Genomic DNA, 12,434 nt, shown 5'->3' with positions numbered 1-12,434 from the left:
AAAATGAATTAACTAAAGAAATAATTTCGTTTCTCTTTAAAAAAAATGAGGCTAATGATTATATTTTGTTTCTTTTCTTCAATATATATCATATCTTATAAAATAATGATAAAAATAATAGTTTATCGATGGCAACAAAAATATAATTAACTCTTAAAATTAGCGTACAAATGAAAATTAAGCAACAATATTAAAAGTCCATACAAAAATGACCCCAGACATCACAATAATTAATTTATAAACTTTCGTAACTTTAATGAAATAGGAGAAATTGGCTATTTTTAATGTCAAAATGAAATAGTGGCCTAAATTTTTTCTAATTTACGAAAGTTTATTAACTTTTTAAAGTTCGAGATATTATAAAAATTTAATAATTAGCTCAAAGTTTATAAAGTTGTTACATTTTTATGGAAAAATGTAAGGATTATGAATTTATACTTTTCAAATTATAATAAGAAATGGGCAGTTATATTAATCAAAATAGAAAAAATATATAAATTAAATGGAAGTATAAAATTTACAAGACCTTTTTAAAAAAATTTAATGGAAGATTTTGGGCATGTTTCAAATTTTATAAAGTTACCAAAGTTTTGAGGTGTCCATAATATATTAAGGACACAACCTTAACAAGGTTAATAGGAAAAAAATATTCTAATAAGGATAGATAGTAAAAGGGTCAAAATTATTATTTTATCAGGATTTTAAATTAATCAAATAATTATATTTTTTTAAAAAATATATATATTATGAAATAATTAACTTACTCTTCTCTTAAGGTTGGAAATCAATATTTTAGCGCTTTGAGCAACGTCCACGTGGGGATCGGCGGAAAGTGTTAATAACGTTTTCCAGATTAGGTAGTAAACATTGGTGGAGGAGGATACTAAGGAAGGTGCGCTGTCAGTTAAACCGCTTATATTGTTTAGGGTCATAGTAGAACTTTAGACGTCAATCATTTCAAAAAAAAATTATTTGAAAAAAAAAATGAAAATGTTAATTAAAATCCGTTGAACCATATTGTGGTTGTTAAACGGTACGATTTGAGCCTGTTTTTAAAAACGGCTAACTCGATTTTTTATCCATAAAAATATTACACAAAAGCTTGTAGATTATCATAGATCACAAAGGGTTTGAATATCTAATAACGAAATCTCGAGTCTTAATATTTTTCTGAATAAAATACTGAATTTGCCTTTTTTTTAAATAGTCAAGCCGATTAACAACACTACCAGATTTAAACCTGTGATTGCACTGAGTATGAGAAGAAACGTAAACAATAGATAATAATATCCGTTAGGCCTATTCAAAAATCGAATTTGAATCGAATAGTAAATAAATTGTTCGCATTCTAATCTTTAAAAGAATTAAAATCTACTATTCGAAAACATACCAATCGAATAAGAATAGCAAATTTTAATCATTCATACAAATACGAATCATAAATCATTCGACTTTTCTTTCCTTCTATCAAAGAAAATTAATTGTATTAACTTTTGAATAGACCCCCAATTCACATCAAACCTCGATTAGAATAAGTTTTTATTAGAATCATAAGTTATATATTATTAAAAATTTATAAAGCTAAGATAAATTTAACCAACCAATTTTTTAAATAATTAAATCTCCTTCTGGTCAAGGCTAACTTAATTAGAATGAGGAATCATACATATCTTCTGTAATTTTTCGTCTATATTTTTTGTTGTTACCTTAATGCCACTCAATCTAGTGTACAAGTTATAGTCAAAATCATTCTAATATTTTATAATGCTTTAATAAAATATTCATGTTAAAGCAATGATGATTTGGTTAGTTGTTGGCTAATAACTTAAATATTGATTCTTTAAAATAAAAATTCTCTATGATTAATTTTAACTTTTTTTAAATTAAACAGTCATTAAGATAATGCAAATCGTCGTCTGAAGAATAGATTATTCCATATTCACTCCTTTTTAAAAATGACTTTTTTTAAAAAACCTAAATCAATCTTTTATATATACTAATCTTATTTATACAAAAAAAATCATAAATATTTCAAAAGATGCTAAATCATATATGGTCAATATAAGATTATACCGTCATATTAAAAATAATAAGAACTTAATCTTTAAAAATGCTCTCCTGTACTCGTGTGACGATATGTTGTAATAGGCAATAAGGAATGAATTACACCAGATCTCAAAATAATTTTTTTAGCCTAAGATCACAAGTACTAAGCAAAATGATGATCATTTAAAAGCATAGTTTCAAAAAAAAAGTTTGTTAAAGTATGTTTATTTAAAATAAAAGCTAACCTTGAAAAAGCCTTGTTCATAGACGGGATTTTCGATGATGTATCTGAAGAAGAAAAAAAGTTCTAAAATTCCAATATTTGCAAAAGCGTTTTGTCAAAAACCTCGATTTCGGTGTTTTTTTAAAGGATTCTAGCCAAAAAAAATATAACCCAATCCTGCATTCATAGTTACGAATTCGCGGTGAAGTAAACGAAAATATGACATTCGTTTTTGTATACTTCGCCGTGAATTCGCGCTTAAACTGCAAACTTAGGGTAAGCCTCGAGATTTGGAAAGAGGGGCAAACCTTTCTGTGATCTATATGCGAAATCTCGAGGCTTAGATAAAAAAATTTTTGAATAATATCTATTTAGACGTTCTTTTTCAAAAATATTATATTTACAATAAGGAAAATGTTTATAACTCGATACAAACCGATGGGAAAAATACTCAAAATGGGTGCATTTATAAAAAAAAAAATTTAATAATTTCCCGATAGATTTTTAAATTTAAAAATTTCCGTTATAATCGGAAATGTATTCTAGCACGTGTGGTCTTACACAGTGGCTTTCAGATGTCTTTTCCTACCCTCAATTTATATTTATATCGCTTTTTCATATATTTAAAAAAAATTGACAAAAATTATCGGAAATCTTGAAATATATAAAAATAAAAATTAGTTAAAAATAATTAAACATTGTGATAGAATTTTTAATTTATAATATATTAACATCAGACTAAATTGGGCAAATATTGAATGTTGATAATTATGTTGCTTAATAAGATATATTATTTAGCCCATCCAATTTATGTTTAACAATAGTTTATTTACAATGGTAAAAAAACAGATGCTTAATGTAATAAAATGAATGTGTGCTAAATTATTAACTTTCCCTAGGTGGTTATTTTTATAGGGCATATATTATAAAATATTTTACTATTAAAAATACTATCGTTGTTTTATAACTGACGTCTCATTTATAGTAAACGCGTTTTGTTCAGCGGTGTGGTATTTAACGCTGAGTTATTTACAAAATCAAGCCAGTAAATAGGTATAATTTATAAATATAGTGATGAAAACGCTATGATAAAATTTGAAAAACATATGTTGCGGACGTAAATTTTAAAATTATTCTGCACCACACCGTTTGAACAAAACGTGCTTACTATAAATGAGGTCTAAACGTGGAAATTCAAGAGGATACACTTAAGCGCTACTCTAATTATCCTAGCTTTCTCTATTCCTTCAAAAATGACGATTAAATTTAATCGGTCAATTTACATATTATTTCTTATATACAGGAGTTTTAATTAAATAAATATTATCTAAAATCCAAATCCAGCAAACAATGTTCAAAATATCACGTATCTATAAACAAAAAATGTCAATCCTCATTTAAAATCGATATTATTTTATTAACCGGTTAAATAATGAGCATCTTCGGCGGAAGTCTCGATTTTCTTGGTTTCTTCCTCCAAGAGTTTGGAGGTCAGGGAAATAAAATGGTTTTCGTAAGAGTGGATCAGATTTTGAATTGCTACTACGAGTTCCTTTTCAAATTTAATCGTATTTAGTTACTTCAGTTTAATATTTAAAGTGCCATAAAAGTAACGATGATTCATTTTTCGACAGTTACGAAAAATAAAGACGTTACATTTGTGTTTACATCACCATGTGTATATGTAAAAAATGACAATTTAGAAAATTTATTTTTTTATCACGTCACGCCTAACTAATTTGCTGCCTAGATGTTCTATTTTTTATTTGATTCTGAATAGCATTTTCTTTTAAAACAAAATATTAATAAATATAATAATGGATTTATACTTTGTTTTATAATTGTGCCTTTTTTATTATAATTTTAAGGTATTTTATTGGATTGCCATTGCTATTGGAAATATTATAGAAATGTCATGTTTATTGATTAAGATACTGTATTATATTTTTGCTAGTTTCCAGTTTTCCATATGTTTGCTATGTTTTTCAAACACTGTTTGGTATGTTTTTTTTAAATATTATTTTTGCTTTGAAATTATTTTAAATTGCTATGTTAATTAATATTTGCAAAGTTTTATTTACTTGACCTTTCTTAAATGAAGATATCAATAAGCTTCAACGATCTCAGAGCCAAGATATATTTAACAAGGCTTCAAAAATTTTTTATTTAATAGAGATGTGAGAATTTTTATCAATTATTTTTTGAAATGAATGGTTAGGTTATTTTTAACAAGGAATGGTGAGAGTATTGTTGTTAAACGACTTGTTTAGAGTCGATTTTGAAAAACGGCTAAAAACTCAATATTTTATACAGAAACTATTGCCTAAGCTTCGAGAAGCTGATAGATGTCTAGCGTGCCATCTATGAGAAAAATTTTCAAGCTTGCATAATATTTTACTAAATAAAATACTGAGTTAGGCGTTTTTAAAAATCAAGGCAAATCGAACAACACTAATTGAGATATATATATAATTATAAGCTATATACATCAATCACCAACAATTATTAAGAGTCATTTGATAGGATTATTAAAAATAATTTTAAAGAATAATAATAATAAAATATCTATTATTAATATAACAAGTGAAAATTTTTCAATAAACTTTTAATGTAATACATAGGATAATTAATTCCATTGCGAATATTAAAAAAAAAAGATAAGCAAAACGATTATTTACCCTTAATTTATAATTTTAATTATCAAAAATAAAATGAGAACATTTAAACAGCACTAGTATAAATCAATCAAAATAAGAGTGTCCTAACCATTTCCGAATAGAACCCCATTAAGAATTTTATTCGGAAATGTGAAGAGAAATTCAGAAGAATTTTATTGAAAACACCTAAAACAAGGTATCTTTATATAATATAATACAGTATTAAACCTTTCGAACCAGATAATTGCCATCACGCACAGCGATCCCAGTAGCACCTAAATAGATTATAATTCAATTTTTTGGAAAATTAAGTACTTTGTCGCAGGATAATTGTTGGGGCTTTTGGTTGGAAAAAAACTGAGTTAGAGTCAAAATATTGGGAATACTCTTCAGCATTTATTTTTATATTTGAAGAGTGCGCCTCAACTGCCTATATATGGGCAAGGGAGACACGAACTCTCATATTTCCAATCAAATGATGCCTTATAAGACCATATATTCTCATGCAACAATCTCATAGAAATCGGGCAAATTCTGTGATTACGCAAGTGTGCCTTCTTTGAACCCTCTTATTTTGGTGGAAGCCGGAAAAAAAATCAAAATAATTTTCCATATAGAGTACATATATATTAAAATAAATAATTTTTTAAAAAAAATAGATACACTAAATCCAAATAGAACAGATAAGCTTAATGCTACAGCGTACTTATGGGGTTTCATGCATCTTATTTAAATAAAACAAACAACATGCCAATAGAAGAAATCTTTAATTTTAAAACTAAATTATGTGAAAATTTAGCTTCATTTATTTTAATTATCAATATTTTTGTATTATTTTATATTGTTTTATTACAGTTTTATGATACAACTCAAATATAATAATAAATGATATTATTTAATAATATTTATATTGCATTTCTACATAAAAGTTGTTATTATGCAATTGAAAACTATTGTTTTTTAAATTTGAGTCCTTAAAAACTATTATTTCAGGTTATCCAACTTTTAATTGGCAACTTATAAATTCTTATATTTATTTATAAGAAAATTGAGGCTGGTACTAAATATTGATACAATAATAAGTAATTAATAATCGATTCATATCAAGCATTCTGAATACAAAACTTTAAAAAAAACTTAATGGAAGATTTTAGACATGTTTCATAATTCTATTAATTTCGAAAATTTATAAATTTCGAAGTTTTTTAAAATATATTTAGGATACAGCCTTTACAAAAAAAATATTTAAAGATCACATTCAAAATCTGTTTTAAACATTATTCATAAAAAAAAATTGGTATGAGTTTTTCTTAGTCACGGTATGCCCGGCCTATAAATTTTCATTCATTCAAAAGAAGAATATAAACCTTTGATCGAAGCAATTGGAATCAATAATCCATTGGCAGAATCGCTAAATAAATCTCTGGCAATAGAATGATCAACACTGACCGAATGATCGCTATGCACACTAGACCCGGATATTAAATTGCCTTTCAAATGTAAAATGTTTACATTTTTTTTCGAATTTTAATATATATGTAAATGAATAATTCAAATAAAAATATATTGTTGCTTTTTTATATTAGCTGAGACCTCTAAGATAGTTGGGAGGGGGGGGGGGTGCTACGATGTCTTTTAAAGTACAGGAGACTTATTTGGACATCTTAGTCAAAATCCTTTTATAATTAAATCATTTCTATATTTTAGTCATCAGGGTGGGGACTTAGCGTCATTGATTTAAGAGGAGTATAGGGGGCTCAGAATAAATTAAGGCAAGAATTTAGTTGTACTAGATTCAAAATTCGTTGCACAAATTCCACAATTCTCGCTTCATCTCGGAACAAATTTGGAGCAACTAGTTAATATTGCTATAATAATCAGGAAAAAGTTTAATGATAAAATCACAAACAAAATTAAATAAATTGCAAGATATTTGAATTTAGATATTAATTAAATTTTTTTTAAATAAATATAAACCTAATGCGAGTACAGCTGCTACCCTAATCTCGGGGCCATCGCTATACATATTTGATTGACTAACGTATTCATAATTGCCTTTATCGTCACTTCCTATCGATCTTTTACTATCAATGGCGGTTACAGGAGAGTCATTTTCCGAACTCTCTGTACTCCTGAACAGTGACACCAGGGGGTTTAGTGGGTTAAAAGAATTTATAAGATTTGTGGTATTCAATAAATTGCCATCGGTATTTATGGCCTTTTTCGTGGTTGAATTTGTATTTCGTAGGTCGTTGGACGAAGCTGAAATGGGGTCCAGGGGGTAAGAAGTATTAATGCTGGGTTGCGTGTTTTTTACTGCGACATCGATGGAAAAACGAGATTTTATGATAAGAGGCTTAAGTTTTTCTAGGGCAGAATCCCTCACGGCTCTCCACCTGGCGGGTTCGAACCGACGCCAAACGCAACTTAGACATATTACAAGCCATAGACGGAACAAACGTCTTTTACGGCCTGTTAGGAGGGATGGGGGAGCTTAATAGAATTTATTGTTGTTTTTTTGTATTGGGTGTTAAATTATAAAAGAGTATACAATATTAACTTGCAAACGAATTTGATATTAGATGCATGTTAACCTCCTCCCCCCACCCCAGAGAAAACAAATTAATAATTCATGTGGAGCAGCGCATATGGTAGCCATTATGGATTTTGTACAATTTAACCGAGGAAAGGGGGGGGGGGGTCCCGCTTCTAATAACAGTTTCGTTTCCGAATAATCCTATAAAACATCTATATACTTTAGGACAAGTTTATTTCAAGAAAAATGTGGGGGGGGGGGGCATATATTGGCAGAATCATTAAATATAAATGCATGGAACCTGCATTTGGATTGCGAAATGATTTTACAAGAGTAGAGTCCGATTTGTTGTCTATTTGGGCATCAGTCAGCTGTTCCAAACAAATGCTAATTATATTTTCTTGCATGCACGCCTCCTAGTATAAATTTTTTTTAAAAAATGTTTAAATGTCTAAATGACCTCTATATTTTCTTCTTTTTTTGTGCAAAAATGAAAGAAAAGGTGGATGAGAAATAATTAAACATCGTAGCTAGTGATGATGTTAAACGGCTCAATTTTTAAAAACGGTTAGCCCACAAAAAATATTACCCCAGCATGGAGAATTAGCGTAAACATGAGACTTGCGTAATCTTATTTAGGTAAAAATCTTAATTTAAAATCCGCGAAGTCGAGCCGTTTGACAACACTAATCGTAGCTTGATTAATGGGTTTCTAAACTTCGTAATATTATTAGAGCATTTAAAAATAAACATTTTACGAGAAATTTTTTTTGATAAGAGGAGTTAGAATATTTTTACAATAAAGAATAATTGTATTATTATTATTAACTTGTCCGACGGGATAGTGGTATAAAAGACTAGATATGCAAAAAAGAGCCATTGTCCTGTACTCAATCTAATATATAAATGATGAATAGTTACTTGTTAAATATGTATTATTGTTGTCAAACAGCGATTTTTAAAAATGGCATACCCAATATTTTAGCCAAAATTATCACGCAAGCCTATACATTAACGAAATCTTGAAGATTGCATAATATATTTTGGCTAAATTATTGGTTAGCCGTTTTTAAAAATCTAGTCGTTTAACAACACTATGTCAATAAATAAATTATATAAATATGGATTAATGATAATTAATGACTTAAACCTGCAAAGCTATAAAAACTTATTGAACTAAAAGCCAGTACCATTTTTTTACAAAATGATTTACTAAAAAATAAAATCGATTACCGGCATAGTGATATCACATAAAACGGTTATAAAATATTTATGTCCATTTTCTTTGATGAGATCGGCTTGGCAACTCTTATCATATATATATATATATATATAAATAAAACTAATTTTGTGAATTTTAAAAAACATAATATTATAATTATGCTGAATTTTAAATTACTCATAAAATAAGTTAACATTCCCACAGTTTGCGATGTGATTTTTGGGATACCCAGACATATTTATCAATTAAAATAATTATCGATTCTAACGATTCCAATATATATAATAACCTTCGTAGTTCAGATTCATAATCGATAGAAACCATTTTAAGCCTAACGTTTGTAAATTATAGACATTATGGGACCCGAAATCAAATAAAAAGGTTTGGAAAATAGAATCCTCAATAGGTTTTTTATTTTAAAAAAATAATAATAATTGTAAATAAAATTACAAAATCAACAACTCACATTATCGACGGATAATATCTTTGCCCAAACGTAAACTAACAAGGGCCTCATTTCCCGAGCTGGGCTCTGTAAAAGTTTTAGCATGTAAGGGAATATTCCCACCGACAAGGCCTTTTTTGAGATCAAAAGAAAAAAGAATATAGAAAAAATAATAGGATCAAATTAACCTGTTAACAACTTAAAAAAAGGTTAAAAAATCAGCTGCCAAGGGTAAGAATACTAATTGTCCAATCAACTCGTAAGCCTGTCAACAAGCCCCAACTCTGAATAATTTTAACCAGCAAACTCATCAATAAAATATAGGCTTGGTTTTTTAAACCTTCCCCCCACCCCCCCCCCCCCCAAAAAAAAAATAGAGTTATATTTATTTCATTTTTTTTGTCCTGAATAATCAAAATTCTAAAATGAAACTAAAAGGAAAAGAAAGTTATAGGGAGCTGGGAAACATTTAATTTTCATATAATAATTTATGACAATATTAATATTAGATTATCAAAGTTATTGTTGTAATCATAAGTTTTGCTAACGTGGATTAAACAAGATTTAGTTTTAACATACGTGTAGTGATATTTTTTTTTAATGATTGGCTCAATTAAGAAAGTCATTGTGAGCTGCGTTCCCCTTGTTTTATAAGGATTATTATATTTTGTGTTATTCTGATCATTATTATTTATGTCGATTTATAGATGTTATTATTAATTTTATATTATAGGGTTTATATTATTTGTGAATTTATTTTTAATATTTTCAAACTTATAAAAAGGTTTAAAAATTTTTTTTAATTATTCACTTATTTATTTGTAAGTCGAAATGAAAACTGTTAAAAAACAGAACTTAGTGATTCCCTTGTCCAAAAAGGATTAACGGTAAAAATCACTATAATTAAATAATTTAATATTAAGCAGCACGGTACAACAGCAAATAATTTTTGAATATTTAAATTTTGTGCATTAAAAATTCAAATAAATTTAGAGCTTGATTAAGAGGTTGTGTCGATGTTAAATATTGGATTGAGCCCCAATATTTTGTGCTTTTGAAAAATATCGGATTGAACCGATATTTCAGAAAACCGATCCAATATTTTTTTATTGTTTTGGGTTATTTTATTTGTGTATATAATTATATCATTATTTTTTATTTTATACAAAATTTTATATTAATACATCATATAAAAGGAACCCAAATTCAATTTTTTTTTAAAAAAATAGAATTATTTTTAAAAGATAATGTAGCTAAAAATTTGGTATTATTTTTATTGTTATATATTATCCGCAACAAGAAAAGCGTTTAAACATATCTAACGGAGTCAACTAGTGGTGCTAAATGATTCGATAGCTAAAAAATTTGCCAAGAATAAAATTACCCAACTTTAGAGATTTTGTTAACAAGATGATAGAAAGGTTTGTATATCTATTGACCAATTCGAGACTTAGGTAATATTTATTCGGCTCTTAATTTAGCCGTTTTATAATTCAGCTAAAAACATTGTCCATATTTAGATGATTAACTTTTGGAAATTAAAAACAATATACACTTAATCTTTCGTGAATATTAGTTGGTTTTTTTAAATTTTATTATGATATTGGTTCAAAGATAGATGGTAAATAAAAATCTATAAAAATATGGGATCGGTAACAGATTGGTTTTATAGTGATATAGGGAAATATAGGATCGAATCGGTGAAAAATATGTGAATTGACACAGCCCTACTTGAAAATATTTTCTACATGCATTTATAAAAGTTGAGCTGCCCATACTGGGCCTAAGTCTAAAAAAAATTTTTATAGTATTTGCTGTCTATATTACCCATGAATATTGGGTGGAAAATACAGCCCAAAAAACATTTAGTGATTATATTCTTTTGAATGGGGTTGTAATATATAAAGAGCCCTGTACCGGGCATCCGTTTTTGCAGCTATCTATGGCTTTGTCCAAAAATTTCCATATTTTTATGTGAACCGGTTTAAAGGGTATGGCTGTCAGGTGCGCATAGGGCTCTGACATATTTTTTAAATTAACTAATTTGGTATATTATAAAATTATATTCACTCTACTTGATTGACGGCAATGGCTCCTAAGTCTAAAAACTTTCCCAATAAGTCCAAAGCTTTGACTCTATGAATTTGACTGAGCAAAACCTAATCATAATAGATACATTTAAAAATTTAATTTTTAGTACAAATTTTGGAAACTTAAAATGAAATAAAACCATAATAAATATATTTTTTTAAATATTCACATATTCAAAAATATAAAGATGACTCAATTTTAAATTTTGGCCTTTACATTTATAGGAAAAAAAAAGATATTTAAGCTGGCCAACTTGTGCAAAATATTTTTAAGGACCAGGCCTGAAGTTTGTAAAAAAATTTAAAGTCTAGAATAAGGGATATTTATGCTACTTTTCCTTCATAAAAAATTATTAAGGTCTGGATGACTTTTACAAAAAAATTTTTATGGGCCAGGCCAAAGTAATCAGATCAAAAAATTCTATGAAGTTCGGGCTTGCGTTTGCAAACCCCTAATTCACATATCCCCTATAAACTGAACTGATTCTTGCATAATTTCATGGGCACAATAAACCCAAACCAGATATTAAATAAAATGAATAACTTGCAAAACAATGGGCAAAGAATCGGACAGGTCCCTGAGACCTGTCGAAGTGGGAGGAATTTTGGTTGAAACGAGTCTTGCCTCGAGAGCGGTGAGTTGTTGGGAAAAGAAGGCCTGACAAAGAGCCGACATTTCGGCAGTGAGAATTTCCAAATTGGATTCTAGCGTCGGATCCAAGGCAGCTTTGTCGCCCATGAGGGACGGATTGGTGGAGATAATTTTATTGGATTTCAATTTTGGAAGTTTGGAGATTTTTTTGGAGGAGGTGATGGAAGATGGTTTTTTGTTGGTTGCTGAAGAATTTGCTTTCAGGGTGTGATATTGTAGCAATTGGGCTTGCACCAACAATTGCCGCTGAAGTTTTACGTTGTTTAAATGAAACAGGTAGACCTTGAGGTGGGTCAGGGAAACGTCCATCACGTAATCCCATGCTAGCCTGTTGAAATTAGGGAATTAATTAATTAAGACTTTTAAAGTATTATGGTATTTAAAACTTTACAAAATAAAATGCAAAGGAAAAAAAATAACAGGTAATTTGAGGTATCTCATCGATTTCATTCCATATGTTATTTGGACATTTAACGGTATGGCATATATGATAAACTCAAGAGATATTAATAAATCAAAACACTAACTATATAAACGTTAAATGATCATACGATTTTAAAGTT

The 12,434-nt window shown here is 28.1% G+C and overlaps 1 protein-coding gene across 3 annotated transcripts in view; it reads right to left on the bottom strand.

Annotated features, from left to right (window-relative positions):
* The window catches only part of LOC135929592 (protein raptor homolog), a 35,433-nt gene that overhangs the window by 12,208 nt on the left and 10,791 nt on the right, over positions 1-12,434 (bottom strand). For all 3 annotated transcript variants that reach the window (XM_065466249.1, XM_065466257.1, XM_065466266.1), the window contains 12 exons: positions 11,764-12,199; positions 11,205-11,288; positions 9,151-9,261; positions 8,696-8,770; positions 8,292-8,357; positions 7,764-7,878; positions 6,904-7,419; positions 6,294-6,416; positions 5,155-5,201; positions 3,692-3,821; positions 2,292-2,334; positions 765-939 (listed from right to left, as the gene is read on the bottom strand). In XM_065466249.1, the coding sequence (XP_065322321.1) occupies positions 765-939; positions 2,292-2,334; positions 3,692-3,821; positions 5,155-5,201; positions 6,294-6,416; positions 6,904-7,419; positions 7,764-7,878; positions 8,292-8,357; positions 8,696-8,770; positions 9,151-9,261; positions 11,205-11,288; positions 11,764-12,199 (1,921 nt within the window). The remainder of the gene's footprint in view (positions 1-764; positions 940-2,291; positions 2,335-3,691; positions 3,822-5,154; positions 5,202-6,293; positions 6,417-6,903; positions 7,420-7,763; positions 7,879-8,291; positions 8,358-8,695; positions 8,771-9,150; positions 9,262-11,204; positions 11,289-11,763; positions 12,200-12,434) is intronic.

The sequence above is a fragment of the Gordionus sp. m RMFG-2023 genome, chromosome 1 (assembly GCF_954871325.1).
Source record: "Gordionus sp. m RMFG-2023 chromosome 1, tfGorSpeb1-WG-v2, whole genome shotgun sequence".
Taxonomy (NCBI): domain Eukaryota; kingdom Metazoa; phylum Nematomorpha; class Gordioida; order Chordodea; family Parachordodidae; genus Gordionus; species Gordionus sp. m RMFG-2023.
The sequence above is the reverse complement of the archived record's forward strand: the minus strand, read 5'-3'. Positions and strand labels throughout refer to the sequence as shown.